Raw genomic sequence first — 19,494 nt, 5'->3', positions numbered from 1 at the left:
CACGGCCCCAAGCTCAGCCGACATCCAGAGGCCTCCAGGCAACGGGGGAAACCGCAGAGGCGTGAAGGCACTTAAGGGTGCAGGAGGCACCCACACACCTCTCAGAGAAGGAGGCCTGGTCATCCAAATAAAAACCTGTCTACAAATACTCGCGGGCTTCCCCTGTGGCTCAGCTGGTAAAGAATCTGCCTGCAATGTGGGAGACCTGGGTTCGATCCATGGGTTGGGATGATCCGCTGGAGAAGGGAAAGGCTACCCACTCCACTATTCTGGCCTGGAGAATTCCACAGACTGTAGAGTCCATGGGGTCGCAAAGAGTCGGTCACGACTGAGCGAGTTCACTTTCACCATACATACTCACAGCAGTGTTATTCCTAGCAGCTGAAGGATGGAAACAACCCGAATGCTCATCCACTGACGCCTGGGTACACGAGAGGCGGCACGCACACACAGTGAAACAGCATTCGGCAAAGGAGGAATGAAGCGCTGATGCCAGCAAAGCACGGACGAACTCTTGAAAATATGGCTCAGCGAAAGAAGTTGTTCACAGAAGAGCATGAAGGGCATAATTCTGCTCGTATGAAATGTCCACAACAGGCAAATCCATACAGACAGACGGCAGACAGGTGACTGCGGGGCTGGGGGAAGGGAAGCGGGGGCCAACCGTTCACAGGCCGAGTTTGTGTCGTGTGAATTAGTGTGTCGCATGAACACATCACAGAACAGCGCGATTCGAGAAGGGAACCCACTGGTACCCTCATTCAACAGTCACAGCTGTTGAGAAGTAGCTGTTCTACGACAAGGAGACAAAAAAGCAGAAGCAATGGTGGCACCGGGATCTGAACCCAGCTCTTCTGTCTGGTCTAAGACCCGCGTTCTCGGTCACCATGCTGATTGTTCTGACTCCCAGTGAGCAGAGGGGACAAGGAGGCTGATGTCAGCTGGGCGAGAGACAGGGAAGTCTAACCATCAGAGCTTCCCAGGTGGTGCTAGTGGTAAAGAACCCGTCTGCCAGTTCATTAGACATAAGAAACGGGGGTTCGACCCCTCGGTCGGGAAGACCCTCTGGAGGAGGGCATGGCAACCCACTGCAGCCTTCTTGCCTGGAGAATCCCATGGACAGAGGAGCCTGGTGGGCTTCAGTCCATAGCGTCACAGAGAGTCGGGCATGGCTGAGTGACCCAGCACACACAAGCATCAGAGCTGTGCGACTCAGGGACCTGAGAGCAGGGACCCCTCAGAGGCCAGCCAGATCTAAGTCCACTCAGGCCTGGAGGCGGCGGGCCCACCTCCCCAGAGGACTCCCCCAGTACCTTCCAACTGCAAGGCTACTCAGAGTCTCTAAGTCTCAGGACACCACGGTCTTCCAATTCCACGCTGATTCAAGCTATTCTTCACTCCATGTACGCTTAATAAACTGGGTTTTTTAATAGTTCTTAGAATTGTACACGTCTTCCACCATCCAAAATAACACGATTTTGATGCTGTGATTTATTTCGGTCATTCCACAGAGAATGGGCGCTACGCAAACGAGCCATGGAAACGCCGTGCTCGGCCGGTGTACTTACGGTGAAGTTCATTTCCTTGATGGGCCGCTTCAGGTGTTCGAATCCCACAGTCACTGTATACTTAGTGTAATTCAGGTAGCTGAGGTGAGCCACGATGATTTCTGCACATTTCTGCAAATGCACAAGCAAGATCTGTGTCCTTAAAGCACGCAGGACTCACTCTCCCCCAACTGACTTGTGAGGTGACCCATTCCAACCACAGAGGATCAGCACGGAGCATCTCCAGGGAGCTCGCCAGGAGCCCAGGGGAACTCAGATGGCAGCCAAAAGCAGTTCTTAGAAAGAAAGAACCAAATGGACATATTTAGAAACAAATAACGCATGATTTACAATCATTAGACCTCCTCTACTTCATAGGATTCAAAATAGTATGTCACCTTGAGAATAGACTTCTGGTTGCCAACGGGCAGGGAGGCATGAAAGAGCTGGACTGGGAGTTTGGGATTGGTAGAAGGAATGTTATTTGGGTTTCCCTGGTGGCTCAGATGGTAAAGAATCTGCCTACAACGCAGGAGATCCAGGTTTGATCCCTGAGTTGGGAAGATTCCCCTGGAGAAGGAAATGGTAACCCACTCCAGTATTGTTGTCTGGAGAATCCCATGGACAGAGGAGCCTGGAGGGGTACAGTCCATGGGGATCACTATTATATACTGGATGGATCAACAACAAAGTCCTGCTGGGTAGCACAGGGAAGTATATTCAGTATCCTATGATAAACCATAACGGAGAAGAATACGAAAAAGAATACACGTATGTATAGCTGAATCACTTTGCTGTACAGCAGAAGTTAACGCAACACTGTAAATCAACTGTACTTTCATAAACTTAAATGATAATATGTCACCTGAATAAAAAGGTGAGTTAATGCAACATGAACTGACATTTTCACAAATACACTAGTGCAGGAGGCACGCCAGCGAGGACACGACTCCTCAGGGCCCTCCGCCTGACCTTCCTTCCTCCGTGGCCCGTCTCTGCAGTCGCTGTAGGATGCAAGGGGTGGATTAGGCGTTTCCCTTTTCTCCTCTGGCCTGTGGCTCCCACACAGAGCCCCTGTGGTCTCCGTGGTGTACCCACGGACAGGCCAAGCCCCAAGTTTTGTCCTTTAGGATCAAGAACAGGCCTTCTCGGGTCTCCCCTGCGGATGTGGACGTGGACTCTGGCCAAGCCAGCCCGGGGCCACGAGGAACATGCAGGCTGCCCGGTGGCACCTGCTGGAGCCACGGCTCCAACTAGGGCTGAGTCACCTGCTGTTGGGCAAGGCTTCCCGAGCCCGGGATGTCCTGAAGACGGCAAGAGGGCAGCTGGCAGGGCGGGGAGCTGCCCTAGGGGACACGAGAGGAGGCAGAGGAGGGGGGTGTGCAGCGTCTTCAGGGTGGAGAAGGCAGCTGCTGGGCTGGTGGTCCCCGCGGCCCCCACGCCCGCCGTCCCTCCTGTCCATCCAGCGTGGTAGTGGTGGGGGCGGATATCCGGGCTCTCATGCCAGCAGGTACAGCTCCAGCTCTTGCTTCCTCGCCCACCTCAATCCTCACCGCTCTCCACCAAGCCCCAGGGAAGGCACAGCCCCCCAACTTTACAGATGAGGAAGAGACATTTCAGAAACTGGCCCACTGTCCCCGCTAACACGGGACCAACAGAGGAGGAGGAGGGGGCCAGCTCCACGGCCCGGGCCTCCCCAGGGGACCCAGGGCAGGGCCTGGGCTCAGCTGAGCAGCAGACACTGCCTGAGTACATGGGGCAGGGCGCACTGTCAGCTCCGCCTCCGGGGGGCCCGGTCTGCTCAGGTGGCGGTTCTGACCCATCTCAGGACCATCCAGCAGACATCAACACAGAAGGGCCAGAGCCAGCGGCCGGCCTTGGACAGGACCACTCCCATCTGAATGCCTTCTCGCTGGGAAAGGCTCCCCAGCCTCTCCTGTTACTACCAGGAGGTGTGCGTGGATGTCAAGGGCACAAGCTTCGGAACAAAAGCGCCTGGGCTGAAGGCCTGGCACTGTCACTCACTCATCATCTGTGTCATCCTGGGCCAGGGTCCCGCCCTCTCTAAGCCTCAGTTCCCCCTTCTACACAAGGGGGCTCTCGCAACAGTTCCTGCCCCCGGAATGGAATGAGACCACATGTGGAAAGCACCGCCATGGGGCCACTTCCTGATACTATAACCAGACTCGATCTCTCCAGGGCTCCCCGTGCTGTCCACGCCCCACCTTGACCTGTTAGGTTCCGACAGAGCCTCCGTACTACGGCAGGACCTGCTTCCCACTCTTTGGGTTTCGCAGAACACGGTGCCCTACAGTGAGGGCTCCTTTCCCGCTGTGGACCCTCCCCTCTGCCAGCCCGGGGCCACACGCTGCACCAGGGCGGATGCTCAACAAAGGCGGGCCGCTCCCACGAGGCCTGGCTCCCAGTGCCCCACGTGGGTCGGGACGTGCATCCCACAGCTGGGAACAACCCAAGGCCCAAGCGATCCAGACAGACCACGGACAGCGGCAGACCACCCTCACATGAGGCAGTGTGGCCATGCCAGACAGGCGGTGACACAGACAGTACAATCAGGCGGCAGGGTGTGTGCTTGTGTGTGTGTACTGTGTGAGTGCACACGTGTGTGTGCATTTCTAAGAATTTATAAGGTCTTGGTGCATGGTTGGGTGGGTCTTCCATGCCATCAGTGGCATTAGCGTCTTTACCTAAGAAAGTAGCTCCACCTGCAGGAATGGGGCAAGACTCCGCCGTGGACCAGTCGCATGGACTCACCTCTGCACACGTGAGCGTCCGCGTCCGGTTGTGAACTTTGTTATGGATGAACTTGGTGGTCCCGTCCTGAGCTACACCATCAACCTTAACAGTCATGGTGAAGGTTGTCTGAATAGATGTTTCTACAGAAGAAGAATCCTGGTATCAGAGTCCACAAGGGCTGGTCACACCAGCAGATGCGTCCGCCTGCCTGGATGTGTGTCAGCCCAGGGAGGTCCCTCTACAAGTGGGCAAAGCTGACACCCGCCAGCAGACACCCTCCCTCGAGGATCTGCCTCTGACCCACCGCCAACCTCCATCTCACAAAAGGCCAAGTTATTTCATGGCTGATAAAGTTATATTTTTTACTTTCCCATATACATTTTAATCTAACTTCATACCAAGATAAACATAAGTTTCTTATTTTTCTGATTATATGCTCATTGTTAAAAAAACATCTAGGAACACAAATGCAAAGATATACGTAAAGTATTAAACATATAATCCCACTGCCGGAGAAACTGTGATTTCATGTTTGGGTCCACGATTCCAGATGGCTTTCTAGACACACAAAGGTGTAGTGCTTTCGGGTTTTTAGTGCTTTTCTAAAATGTTACAAAAAGGGGTTGATTTTTTATTCTAAGCATTTTTTCCACTTAATTTACTGCAGTCATTGGGTTATCTTTCCAATTCTTTCAACTGAAGCACCTCTCTGAATCACAGCATGTAGAGAACGAGGTGGCGTATGCTCTTGGTTCTGGGGGAGCTGCCCTGGGTGGACAGAGCGAGGTCATTGCCGACGGTGGGTGCTTTGGACAGGACCTCTCGGCATTTGCACCACAAGTATTTTGAGGCCAGCTAATTCTTCACTGTGGGAGTCTGTCCTGTGGCTGCAGGATGGTGAGCAGCCTCTCTGGTCTCCACCCTCTGCTAGCAGCCCCTGCCCCCAGCTGTGACAGCCGTAATGTCACAGCGTCCCCGGACGCTGCCAAGTGTCCCTAGGGCACCGGGACCTAGTTCTCTCCCGGAAGCCCCTGGAGGAGGCTGCCGCTGGAGCATCACAGCATGCAGGCTTTGAGCCAGGCTGCCCAGCACCCCTGGGTGAGGCCTGGCACCCAGAGCATGACCAGTAGCCCTGAGGGCCTCCTGGGGCTTCCGGAGGGCAGCACTGTCACTTGCCCTGGAGGACATTTAGGTGGCTTCCAACTTGCTGGTATTAGAAAGAGTAATCACCATCATTATAATTCATCTTTGAGCAGTTGCTAGAAGATTTTAAAGCTCTTTGAACCTTAAATCATTCTAAAGTGTCAGGCTTCATACCTTTTGATTGATCCAACTCGACAACACACGTCAGCCACAGCTGCTGATTATATGTAGACAGCGGTTTGGAAAATATTTGAATTGGCTTTAGCTGAGGCAGAAAGAAACAGAAGTCAAGTAATCAGGGTGACTTTTTCAGCTGAGTCTCCAAATGCCTCATCTTAACATACAACATTCAAATTTACAAAAAAGGTTGAAATGTTAGCTTTGGAAACAAAAACATGTAGTTTTCCTTTAGACAATATAAGTGAAATTCTGCCTTCCAGAAAAAGAACGGACTAACTTTCTCCTGCAGTTCACTTCTGATTCTCACCAACAACATCTAAGCAGGTGGTTTCTACCCCCTACAGCGTTGAGACAATATAACCACTTAAATAACAAGAAAAGGCCTCCTTGGAGGAAAAAAAAAAAAAGATTAAAGTGCATAGGATGATGCAAATAACAAAATAATGAAGGATACCAATGAATATTTTCATATTCACAAGAATCATTTTTTTAGTATCAACATGCCAGGGGTGTCACTGACGTCTGTTATTTTCAGCTTTCATGGTCCTGGGAATAAAAATTAGAGGGGACCATATTGCCAAACAGTGAGAGATTTTACTTTCTCGGGCTGCCAAATCACTGCAGATGGTGACTACAGCCATGAAATTAAAAGACGCTTGCTCCTTGGAAGAAAAGCTATGATAAACCTAGACAGCGTATTAAAAAGCAGAGACATCACTTCATCCACAAAGGTCTCCGGAGTCAAAGCTATGGTTTTTCCAGCAGTCATGTATGGATATGAACATTGGACCATAAAGAAGGCTGAGCACCAAAGAATTGATGCTTTTGAACTGTGGTGTTGAAGAAGACTCTTGAGAGTCCCTTGGACTGCAAGGAGATCAGTCAATCCTAAAGAAAATCAACCCTGAATATTCATTGGAAGGACGGATGCTGCTGCTGAAGCTCTAATACTTTGGCTCTTCAGCATAGAGCTGACTCACTGTAAAAGACCTTGATGATGGGAAAGACTAAAGGCAGGAGGAGTAGGGGATAACAGAGGATGAGATGGTTGGATGGCATCACCAACTCAATGGACATGAGTTTGAGCAGGCTCTGGGAGTTGGTGATGGACAGGGAAGCCTGGTGTGCTACAGTCCATGGGGTCGCAGAGTCGGATACGACTGAGCGACTGAACTGAAGGATTTTGAACAAAAAGTATGAAGAAAATTTCAATAAAGATTAAAAAAAAAAAAAAAGATTTGCACACGAGAGGAATCAGGATGAGCTAACCAGCCATTGGAAATGAACTGCGGCTCCCTAAGAGGTAACACCACCATCCTTTCTCAGCACTGAGGTCACAATTACAGCAGAAAAGGTAATTTTAGCAAATGAGGACCCAGAGACCAGCAGCTGAAGTGGAGTAAGAAATTTGGGTTGCCTGAGAAGCAAGCTGCAGGGCAAGGGGAAGTTAATCTTATTGACCCTCTAAGCAGGACCATTTCTTAGTGACTCAGAAATTTACAGGGCCCACCAGCTGCCACTTAGACCCAGTCTTACCTTTTTGCTATTATTTAGTGAAAAGTTAGCTGCAGAAGTCTGGATCACTTTGGGTCCTAAAGCATAACAGAGAAAGAAAAAGCAGGTTATAACTATATTGATAATTCATCTATTGATTTTTTTCCCAAATGCCAAGAATGTCTCATATATTATAGAGAGGTAGTCTTTTTCCTGGTCTGTCTTTAGAGGCTTTGTACACACACACACACACACACACACACACATATATACACAAATACACATACATATGTATGTAAAATATATAAACATATGAACACAGACATGCAACATCTACTCTGCTGCACACGATGACCTCCCAACGCAGGCGAACAGAACGTGACAGCACACGACAGACACGATTTCCACGGACTGCGTGTGCAGTTCCCCTCCCCGTCCCCCGCTCTCTGGGAAGGCTCTCTCTGCAGTGTGTGGATTTAAGAAAGCACCAATGACACAGATACCGTCTACACAGTTTGTATAAAGACTTCTGCTAAAAAATTATACACCTTGATCCATTCACCCAATTAATCCAACCTTCCAAAAATATTAAATTGAGGATTTTAAGAAGGCATGATATATACTAATATATTCTCAAGGTTTTTACTGAAATAACAGAGAATCAAGCTTCAAAGGATCTTACGCCGTGATATTTCAGAGCTTTTCGGCCTTAAAAGTCGTCAAAGGAAACCCTGTAAACCTGATTCCACTCAGAACTGGATTGTGCTGTAGCAAACCCCTGGCAGCCTGCTGGTGTTCCGGGCCATCCTGCAGCCACGCCCAGCCTGCTGCCAACCACCCTCTGCTTGGAGCAGGAGATGCCTGAGTTGACTCAACCGGGGCAGGGGCACCCTCTGGGGCATGTCCATGAAGGCTGAGACAGGAAGGAGGTCGGCTCCCACAGACAAGCTCATTTCAAAATGACTCACAATCCGAGTGCACTCCTGCCCCAGGAAGTGAGGCAGTCTGGTCTCTCAGGAAGGGTTAAGAACTGGGAGTCAGGAGGTCTTGACTCGAGTCTCAGCTAAAGGCTCTCTGGATCTCATTCCCTCATCTGCAAAGCCCCACGGCTCCTCAGACGCTCCTAACTCTGAAATCCTGACGGCCTCACTCTAGAAAGTAACTTTCTTTGGCGTTAGTGGTACAGAACCTGCCTGCCAATGCAGGAGACACAAGAGACACAGGTTTGATCCTTGTACTGGGAAGATCTCCTGGAGAAGGAAATGGCAACCCACTCCAGTATTCCTGCCTGGAAAATCCTATGGACAGAGGAGCCTGGTGGATTCTGGCCCATGGGATTGCTAAGCGTCGGACATGACTGAGCAACTGAGCACACATATCAACAGAAAGTCACTGGGAGCAGAAGGCTTGTGATGGCGATTTTGTATTTCCACTCGACTGGGCCCACGGTGCCCAGATACCTGGTGAAACATTACTCTGGGCATGTCTGTGAGGGTGTTTCTGGATGAGACCACCTTCCGAATCAGCAGACCAAGTAAAGCGGGCTGCCCTCCCGGTGTGGGTGGGCCTCGTCTGAATCGGTGAAGGCCTGGGCACAGCAAAAGCGGAGTCAGGGAGGATTCGCTCTCTTCTCCTCTGTCCTCAAGCTGGTAACACGAGCCCTCACCCCTCTTCAGACGAGGAACTACGTTGTCGGCTCTCCTGGGCCTCCAGCTTGCTGACTGTGGAAGCTCTCAGCCCCCATAGTCATGAGAGCAGAGGCCTTATGATAAAGTATCCCTCTTTCATCTCCCCCCGCCCTCTGTAGCTCCCATTGATTCAGCTTCTCTGGGGAACCCTGACTCACACAGATTCTGGTACCGAGAGCGGTTCCCTAGGATCAGCGGGGAGAAGGTGAGTCTTCTACACTGGCTCTGGGGTTTCTGGAATTGATTCTCTAGTCTGATTAAAGATGCTAACGACTGTGTGTCCAGTAGTAAAATGAGCACTGATGGTCCAGGAACATACGCAAAATACTTTCATTAGATGCTCCTAATCAGCCGTTTATTACAAAATATTTTCATTAGATACTCCTAATCAGCCATTTATTACAAGGAGCAAGGAGTTAAGCGAATCTGTTTAGGGATACTTCAGAACATTCTTGGAAAACTAACAAACATAATGCAGATGGCGGGTTGCTCCTAATGTCACTGGACAAGGTGGTGAGAGACAAGGAGGAGCCCAGGGACTTGAATTCTCAGCTCAAGGGCCACATGCCTGATCTGAAAGCGCCTGTGTGGGCCCTGACGGAGACCCTTATTTCCTACGGCCACAGGGCTGAGACTTCTGATCACACTAGAATCTCATCCTGCAACTGGCTGAATTACAACCCTGCTGAGCAGCCAGCCTCGCAGGAAGCCTCCCTGCTGAAGTGACCACGCTGACCGGGAGTGAACAGGAGCCTGTTCTGGGGACACGCAGGAAGGTCCTGATGAAGCTGGGCACGCTAAATTCCCACAAGTCCCTTCCCAGTGGGATGCTCTCCCCATTCCCCTTGGAAGGGGCCTTCCTGCCTCCTCTTGACGGACCAGCCCTGCCCCACCTAAGCAATCAAGGATGGCTCCTCGGAGGCAGTGGCCATGCAGGACCACACCGTTTCTCCACATGACCCGCCCCCTTCACCTTGAGACCTGTAACTAGACTCGCATCCCAGCAGGCCCCAGAGGGGAGGCACAGGACCCGTGAGGATGCGCACTGAGTGCCTGAAGAACGACCTGAGTTTCCTGATTTATGCAGACAGAAACCCAGGGAACACGGTGTGCGATGACGGTGGAAGGAATGGGAAGCCGTCTCAGGCCCATCGGATGGATACGGGTTCACTAAACAGAGATTCTGCACTGAAAAGCTGCAGCTCAGGAGTCGGAAAGGGCTCCCAGGGTTTGACTGGGTGGTTGGCTAAAACAGGGACCCAAAGGTGGTTCTAGTGAGTGAATCAGAAATGCTGCACCTGCCCAGGTTTAGTGTATGGTGGGGGGGGAGCCACAGACTTAGGGAGTGGGATTGCTAGGGTGGATCTGTCATTTAAGACCTACTGGAAGAGTCCAGAAGACACGCCTTTCACCACTGCTGTGAGAAATACATTCATTTGTGAGGGGAGCCCCGAGCATCCTTAAAGGGCGCTATGATTGTCCTGCTCTGCAGGCCGGGCCTTACCATGGGAACTACGGCCCCCAAGCTGGGAAACAAGATGCAGGGGCAGGAGGTGGATCCCAGGGGTGGCAGGGGCCACGAGGTGACACCAACTGCCAAAGGCATGGTGGGTGTGCTCACCGTGATGGACAGCAGAGTCATGGCAGTCAGACAATCTGATTCCCACAGACCTATGGCGTTAGCTAACTGATGGTGGTGGTCCCAGACGTGAAATACACAGGAAGCCTAACAAGTCCTTACTTGATCTGCATAAGCAGGAAAGTTCAAGTCAAACGTACGAAGGTCTAACGTACGTCACAAAAACAGAGAACCATAACCCATCAGTAGTTTCCAAATACGAGCCAGTTTACAGACCCAAAGGCCCTTGAACAAAGGGAAGGTTGGGTCCCCTTAAGAAAGCACCCCAGTACACCGCCAAACACTTGTACCGTCAGTCATCCTCCCAGAGGAACCTCTGGTCTTCTACTAGGACAAGTGCACTGGGGAAAATCAGATCATTAATTTGGGGAACTGCTGGACACTGGCTCTGAACTGATGCTGATTTTAAGAGACTCAAAATTCCGATGTGGTCCACCGGAGTAGGGACCTATGGAGGCCAGGTGATCAATGGGACTTTAGCTCAGGTATGCGTCACAATGGGCCCAGCAGGTCCCCAAACCCTTCCTACGGTTAATTTCCCAGTTCCGGAATCCATCATTTGAATAGATAAACCCAGCAGCTGTCAGAGCCTGCATACTGCCCCCCCCCCCCCCCGCCCTCCATGGTTACCTCATCCCATGCTCACCGCTCTCACCCCTTCCCCAGAATCTGCTGCACTGGAACCGGTTAAATGGCCCGTCTCCTCCATCAAACAGCATGTTCTGGATTCCCCAACGCCCAGGGCAGGTCCCAGAGCAAAACAGACTCTTCCAACACACAGAACATGGTCAAGGCCACCCAGCGCTGCCGAGCTGAGCGTAGGCCTTGGCTGCTGTGAAGGGCAAGACCAGGTCACCCCTCTGTGCATCACCCTCCGTAATGGGGTCATCAGGGGCTGAGAGCAAGTGGGGTACAGCTAAGCTGAGTTGAATGGCACTGCGCCAAGGTAACTATAGATGCTAAGAAGGTCAAAACTGCTCCTCACCTCAGGGAACATTCTCAAATTTACTCTGTATACAAAGACACCATCATCCTGATACAAAAACCAGACAAAGATACTATTAAAAAAGAAAATTACAGTCCGGTATGTTTGATGAGTATAGACAGAAAAATTCTCAACAAAATATTAACAAACCAAATCCAATAGCATTAAAAAAAAAAGATACTCCATGACCAACTGGGATTCATCCTAGCGCCGCAAGAATGGTTCAACACATGCAATGTGATATACCATATTGATAAAAGATAAAACCCACACGATCATCTCAACAGACGTGGAAAAAGCATTCGATAAAACTCAACCTCTACTCACTCTTATCAAAGTGGATAAAGAGGGAACCCGCCTCAACATAATAACAGCTATTTATGATAAACCCATAGTCAACACGATACTCAATGGCAAAATGCAGAAAGCCTTCTTGTTAAAATTTGGAACAAGACAAGGATGCCCACACTCACCACGTCTACTCAACAGTGCAAAGTTATCCAAACTGGAAAGGAAGAGGTGAAGCTGTCATTATAGAGAAATGGACAGGAAAAACACAAGTTATCCAAACTGGAAAGGAAGAGGTGAAGCTGTCATTACAGAGAGATGACATAATGTTACATATAGAAACCCCTAAGGGTTTCACATAAAAACTATTAGAACTGATAAATTCAGCAAGGTATCAGGATACAAGATTAACATACAGAAATAAGTTGCATTTATTTACACTAACAATGAAATATTAGAAAGCGAAAGTAAAAAAAAAATCCCTTTTAAAATCATATCAAAAAAATAAAATATTTAGGAATAAATCTGGCCAAGGAAGTAAAAGACTTGTACACTGAAAACTATAAACATTGGTAAAGGAAACTGAAGACGATTTAAAGAAATGGAAAAATATCCAATGGTCGTAGATTGGAAAAATATTGTCAAAATGGCCATACTACTCAAAGCAATCTACTGATTTAATGCTATCCCTATCAAATTACCTGTAACCATTTCCATAGAACTAGCACAAATAATCCTAAAACTTATATAGAACCATAAAAGACCTAGAACTGCCAAAGCAATCCTGAGGAAAAAGAACAAAGCTGGAGGCATAACCCTCCCAGACTTCAGACAATACTATAAAATTAGAGTAATCAAAACAGTGTGGCATTGCACAGAAACAGGGATATGAATCAATGGAGCAGAGTAAAGACCCCCAAATAAACCTGGACACCTGCTGTCAATGACCTCTGACACGGCAGGCAAGCATGAACACACAATGGAGAAAGGACAGTCTCCTCAGCAAGTGGTGCTGGGCAAGTGGACAGTCACATAGAAGTCAGTGAAGCTGGAACACATCCTCACATCGTACACAAAAATAAACTAAAAATGAATTAAAATTTTAAATGTAAGACATGATACCATAAAATTCCTAGAAGAGAATAGGCAAAACATTCTCTGACATAAAGTCATAGCGCTGTTTTCTTAGGTCAGTCTCCCAAGGCAATAGAAATAAAAGCAAAATAAACAAAAGGGATCGAATCAAACTTACAAGGTTTTGCATAACAAAGGAAACTGCAAACAAAATGAAAAGACAACCTATGAGCTGGTAGAAAATATGTGCAAATTATCTGACTGACAAGGTCTTAATTTCCAAAATATACAAGGAGTTCATACAACTCAAAAAAAACCCCGAAAAACAAAAACAACCAATCCAAACAAAAAACGGGCAGAAGATCTAAACAGACATTTCTCCAAAGAAGACATAAGAGGTCTAAGTCGCTCAGTCGTGTCTGACTCTCGGCGATCCCATGGACTGTAGCCCACCAGGCTCCTCTCTCGGTCCATGGAGTTCTCCAGGCAAGAATACTGGAGTGGGTAGCCGTTCCCTTCTCCAGGGGATCTTTCTGACCCAAGGATCAAACCCGGGTCTCCTGCACTGCAGGCAGATTCTTTACCATCTGAGCCACAGGAAAGCCCAAAGAAGACATACAGATGGCCGACAGGCCCAGGAAAAGACACTCAACATTGCTGATTACTAGACAAATGAAAATCAAAACTATAATGATGTCCCACTTCACACTGGTCAGAATGGCTGGCATTAAAACATCTACAAATAATGCTGGAGAGGGTGTGGTGAAAAGGGAACCCTCCTACACTGTGGATGGGGATGTAAATTCATATGCAGAACAGTACAGAGGTTTCTCAAAAAACTAAAGATAGAGTTTCTATATGACCCAGCGCAATCCCACTCCTGTGCTTATACTGGGACAACACTATAATTCAAAAAGATACATGCACCTCTATTCACAATAGCCAGGCCGGGAAACTACCGAAACGCCCAGCGACAGATGAGTGGACAAAGCTGTGGCACACATGTACAACTGAATACTACTCAGCCATAAAAGGAAAGGAATGATGTGTGCAGCGACATGGATGGACCTATAGATGACCGTACTGAGTGAAGTAAATAAGAAAGAGAAACAGAGACCGGATGCTATCCCGTTTATGTGGACTCCAAAATACGACACAGACTCATTTACAAAACAGAAACAGAGTCTCAGATACAGAGAACAGACCTGCAGTTGCCGAGGCGGGGAGGGGAGGCGTGAGAGAGTTGGATTGGAAGTTTGGGGTCAGCAGAGGCAGACTATAACATACAAGATAGACAAACAAGGTCCTGCTATATGCCACGTGGACTATATTCAACGTCTTGTGATAAACCGTTAGGGAGAAGAACATGAAAAAGAATATTTATATATATGTATGGCTGAATCACTTTCCTGAACAGCAGAAACTCACTCAACTTTATAAATCAATTATACTTCAAAAAAAAAAAAAAAAAAACTGTTCCTCACCTCTGATCCCAACGAAGACGGTCAAGCCGAAGCAGACGAAGAAGACAACGAACACCAGGACGAAGTGATGCTTGGAGAGCGTGTAGAGCCGCATGGGCGCCAGCCTGCAGGGAGAAGCCTGGGTGAGGGGCGGCAGGCGAGGGCCTCCCCAACCCGGGAGCCCCAGACCAGGCGACCTGGCTCACCAAACTGTCCAGATAACCTCAGTGACCACGGCCGGGCTGGGGGCCATTCGGTGTGTTCTGGGCCCAGCAGGGCATGGGGAGGGTCTCTGCCACCCCGAGCTGCAGGGCCCCCAGGCCAACCCCACCCTCATGGGGGGAGGATGTATCTCAGAGTCCACTTGGTACATGCGGACCAGGTCAGAGATGCAGGAGGCTGACCCTGTCCACTCCCCCACCTCCAGCGGTCAGAGCAGGGCCCAGGCCAGGAGGCCCTAACTCCTTGCATGGGGACTATCATTTGCCAGGGTCAAGCCTGGACCGGGGCAGGGTGGGGGGCTTCCAGGCACGTGTCTACCTCATCTTCTTCCAGCCCCCGGCTTCGGGCTTCCTGTCCAGGGTCCCTCTCAGCCTGAGACCCCTCGCTGGCCCCACCCGTCGGGGTGAAGCTCGGCCTGGCCCTCGCTGTGGGGTCTGGGTTTGAAGCCACTAGGCCAGTCGCCTGCAGGTGTCTGATTTACGCCAACAGGAAAGCCGTCCCATCCCGAGGGTCCGTCCTAACACTCATTCCTCTGGCGCCTCTTATTCATCCCTCCTTTCTTCTTCCGTCACAAGCAAATGGTGGTGTGAAAGGTTATCACGTCTCTTCTAGAACTCCCTACTCAGGGGCGGGCCAATCAGGACGTGGCAGGGACCTTTGACCAGCAGCCCCAGGCAGGCTGGATTGCAGGCTCCGAGGACCCTGACCCAAAGGGGAGGCTGCCCCCTACCCCAGACCCTGAAGCCCCGAGAGATCAGGGCCTCTGGGGTTTTCCGCTTTGCTTTGCTTCCCTTGTTCTTTTTATGACCCAACGTTTCCTGGCCTGAGGAGCTGAGGAAGCAGGAAGGAGTTTCTCACGCCTTCGGAGCAGGCAGGGGATGACACAACCCCCTGGAGGAGGAGACTAAGGCTCTGAACCGGGAAAGGAGGGAAGATTGTTTGCTCTTTATCAAGTTCACAGCTGTGAGCACACACACACGCACCCTCTCCCTTGCAGACCTAAGGCCACAGCTGGCCAGGAACACAGATGGGCGGCCTCCCAGAGCAAAGGGGCCCCGAGTCCTCTGACATAGCGCTCTCCTGTGGGGCCTGCCAGGCCCGAGTGAGTGAACTTTCAGATTGGGCGGCCGGCAAAGAAATGAAGAAACAGGTGTCTTCCGATCTGGGACTCGGGTGTGAAGGTGGAACCACAAACAACCCCGGTGGGTGTGGGAAGTGAGAGCTCGTGAATTAAGTGGCCTGATCCCAATTCAACTTTGGGATCCTAAGGATCGTAAGAAGCCTGAAAGCCTTACACTATTAGAGCCAGACGCGAGCTCAGCAAGGAAGTCCTTGGATTTGCAGGTGGGGAAACCGGCAGATGGCAGATTCTTGTCCGAGATGCCACAGCTCTGCCCTCGGCAGTCCTGACGGTCTCCTGGGTCACACCCACACACCCACACCCCACCCCCGTGAGAGACCTCAGTGCACCCTGCAGAGGGAGGACTTGATCACCGGTGCACGCGGCATCTCCACACTCACGCGTCCTCAGTCACTCAGTCATGTCCGACTCCTTGCGGCCCCATGGACTGCAGCCACCCAGTCTCCTCTGTCCATGGAATTCTCCAGGGAAGAATACTGGAGGGAATTGCCACGCCCTCCTCCAGGGGATCTTCCCGACCCAGGGATCAAACTCGCATCTCTTTTATCTCCTGCATTGGTAGGCGGATTCTTTACCATTAGCGCCACCTGGGAAGCCCTCCAGGCTCATAACAGCACACAAAGCTACATGGACTGGATGCTGGGGAATGTGCAGACATGTTCAGACATCAAGGCCACCGCCCCAGTGAGGACCGGAGCTCTGACAAACATGCTGGACGAGGACACGCAGGGGAGCCTGGCGGAGGGTGTGCAGAAACACCCGCAGTCTTCACCACTCTTCCGTATGCCTGAAGTTGTTTTAAAGAATTACACCAAGTCACCCACGGCGTGCACACCCCCCTCGCCCCCGCCCGCTGCCCTCAGGGACTCTGAGGGCACCAAGGGCCTTCCAATGGCTCAGAATAGATGACCTCTAAGCAGAGGACAGAATAAGAATAGTTATATTTAATGCTTGAATTTAAAAACATATCATCAATAAGACGCATTATCAGTGATTTACTATAAAAGCACAGTTCCTCTGCAGGTGAGAAGGCTGGAGTTCCTGCAGCACACAGACCACTCTGGGTTTGCTTCCAATTTTCTCCTCGGGGGCTCAGTAAAAACCTGCCATTTCCCTTTCCACTTCAATCCAATTTATTAGCTATTTTCCCAGCTCGGCAACCAAGTCTCACCCAACTGGACAGAAGAAAAAGATGTGGAGGAGGCAAAATAAACCCCCAGGGTGAGCGAATGGCATCGCACAGCCAGCCCAGCTGGCCTGGGTTTGCAGGGAATGGGCTGGGCCCCGGGCCTCCTGTCTCTCTGCTCCCCACTTCCCGAGTGGCAGGACCCCACCTCACGCAGGAGGGATGTGGCGGCCCGTGTCCTGGGCCAGGGGATACCGCCCAGACCACAGACAGACTGACGACGTGCCCCCCTCCACCGGCCTGCTTGCCACGAGTCCCTGAACGCTTTCAAACAGCGCACCCAGAGCTTTCAAGCTGGCACTGCTGGCCCGCACTTCTGACCCCAGTCCAGAGAACTCCCAAGACGCCACCACAGACGGGAAAAACACAGGGCGAGGAGTCACGGGACTGCACAGGCCACCGCCCCGTGAAGCCACCCAGCATCTCGGGCTCTGTGCCTCCTGGCGTCCTTTCCTGATCGGGCACCCAGGGGTCCCTCTGCCCAGTCCACCTCCTTGCTGAACTGCCCACACATCCCCGCAGTCAAGCTAAAGCCTAAACCTGCCCATACCCGGGCACGAACCCGTGAGCAGACGGCCTGCAGCCCTGTGACCAGGCCACCAGCAAGCGGGTCTCTGCTCAGAGGCCAGAAAGCGGTGGAGAAAAAAAGAAAACGGATGCGGCCTCAGACCCTCCTCCTCCACGGCCGCCCACCCTCTTCTGGAAACTCTCCAGTCCGGATTCAGGACCCCACGCTGCGGACCCGCGGGCGCCCACCATGCATCTCCTGATTTGTCTCTAACACTCCTCCTGCCCCCGGGACGGTCCCCAACTTCCTGCCTGCCCCGGACCGCACCCAGAAACTGTGGCTCCCAAAACATCTTGGAAGTCCTACATCACTTCACGGTCAAGAGGTTTGAAACTGAACCCATGAAAAAAAAAAACAAAATAGCATCAAGGAAACCTCGGCTTCTACTGCCCGTTTCCTGCCTCCCACCTTTCTCCACCCCGACGTCCGAGAGCCCTGGGGTCACTCGCCGCCCGTCTCTCATGTATCCCGCACCGCCGGCCCGGAAGAGGTTCATCCTGCACCGCCGGCCCGGAAGAGGTTCCTGCCGCACCGCCGGCCTGGAACAGGTGTCGCCTCGCTTCCTCCTCATCTCTGCTCCCCACACACCAGCCTCGCAGTCCAGGCCCTGGTCCCCTCCCACATGAGCCCCGCAACAGTCTTCCAGGTGCATCTTCCTCTGCGGGTATCACAGCACCGTTAACATGCTACCCCGGCACAGAAGGCCTCCGTGGCTCCCACAGCCAACTCGACTCAGTTTAAACTCCTTGCTGTGGCTTTCGAGGGTCCCCCAAATCCTTCCCTAAATTCCTACCACCCCGCATGTATCCTACAAGAATAACTACCTCCCTGAGTCATCACAGCTGCTTTCTGAGGTAGGGACTATTAACGGTCCCATTTCGCAGATGAGAACACTCAGGCTGAGGCAGGTGACTTGTCCTGGATCTCAACGCAGAAAAAGTTAAAGTCGCTCAGTCGTGTCCGACTCTGCGACCCATGGAGTACAGCCCACGGAATTCTCCAGGCCAGAATACTGGAGGGGGTAGCCTTTCCTGTCTCCAGGGGATCTTCCCACCCCAGGGATCTAACCCAGGTCTCCTGCATTGCAGGTGGATTCTTAACTGAGCAGAGGCAGAGTTCAAACACAAGCGTCAGACTCCAGGATTTAGGCCTTAAGTTCTATAAAGCTTCCCAACGAGGTTGAGCCAGCCGCCAGACAAACCCATCCATGTACTGCTCTCCCGATCTGAAACACTCTTTTCTCCCTGCTACCTGAATCTGACCCAGCATTCACGGCTCACCTCTGTGTCCCACCCTCTCCATGAAGCTTTCTCCTGCTTCTCCATCGCTTGCACTGGCTGCCCAGGCTATTAAACCACTACAGCACGTGTGGTCAGCACTACCGAGCTGAGAGCTTGAAAATAAAGCATCAATTAACTGCACAGACGCCAGAAAGACACACGGTACGCACTCAGAAAACATCTGTTCAACTCAACTTTTATTAGTTTTCTCCAGAGTGTTCATGCGGTTCCCTCCAGTTGGTGGTGAGAGGCGCGGGAGCAGGGAACCGACCGGCTCCTGTTTCCCCATGAACCCTGGCCGGGTCAAGTGCAGCCACAGATGAAGTCTTCTACCTCGATAAGCAGGGCAGGAAGACTTCCTACAAAACCCTGCTGGCTCATAACCATGTCTCTCTTCTTCTCTTGAGGGGACCCATACCTCAGTCTTCCTCTCTGGGTCCGTATATCTTTACACACTAAGGCATCTAACGCGCACACACACTCTCAAAAATCCTGGCTTCTAAGGAGCCACTCCAACCTTGTAAGACCTTTCCAGTGTGATGGAAAAGACTGTCACTTGGACTCTCTGGGTCCCTTCTAAATTAAACCTCAGTTTCACGGGTGATTTACGATATCACAGATATACTTCCTAGAGAACCTACAAACCCCTTTCTTAGAAAGCCAACACCCAAAATTGCAGCTTTAAGCCCAATTAGCGAGCCCTGCCTCCCCTCCACCATGCGCATTCATCACGTTTCCCAGGGATGCTTCCAAGGAAGAGGTGTTTGTGGAGACATCCATTCCCAGGAGGAAAAAATGGCGGGACACCCGTCCTGCAGGGCTCTCCCGGGAGAGCACCCTCT

General features: G+C 51.1%; 1 protein-coding gene across 5 annotated transcripts in view; it reads right to left on the bottom strand.

The window, feature by feature from the left end:
• The window catches only part of TMEM181 (transmembrane protein 181), a 63,457-nt gene that overhangs the window by 18,729 nt on the left and 25,234 nt on the right, over positions 1 to 19,494 (bottom strand). For 2 of the 5 annotated variants that reach the window (XM_070796459.1, XM_019967646.2), the window contains exons 2-6: positions 14,277 to 14,380; positions 7,161 to 7,216; positions 5,619 to 5,709; positions 4,320 to 4,441; positions 1,569 to 1,679 (exon numbers count right to left, since the gene is read on the bottom strand). In XM_070796459.1, coding sequence (XP_070652560.1) covers positions 1,569 to 1,679; positions 4,320 to 4,441; positions 5,619 to 5,709; positions 7,161 to 7,216; positions 14,277 to 14,380 — 484 coding nt within the window. The other 3 variants (XM_070796462.1, XM_070796461.1, XM_019967647.2) reach the window with 3 other exon arrangements.

Source organism: Bos indicus, chromosome 9, assembly GCF_029378745.1.
Source record: "Bos indicus isolate NIAB-ARS_2022 breed Sahiwal x Tharparkar chromosome 9, NIAB-ARS_B.indTharparkar_mat_pri_1.0, whole genome shotgun sequence".
In the NCBI taxonomy this organism is placed as follows: domain Eukaryota; kingdom Metazoa; phylum Chordata; class Mammalia; order Artiodactyla; family Bovidae; genus Bos; species Bos indicus.
The sequence above is the reverse complement of the archived record's forward strand: the minus strand, read 5'-3'. Positions and strand labels throughout refer to the sequence as shown.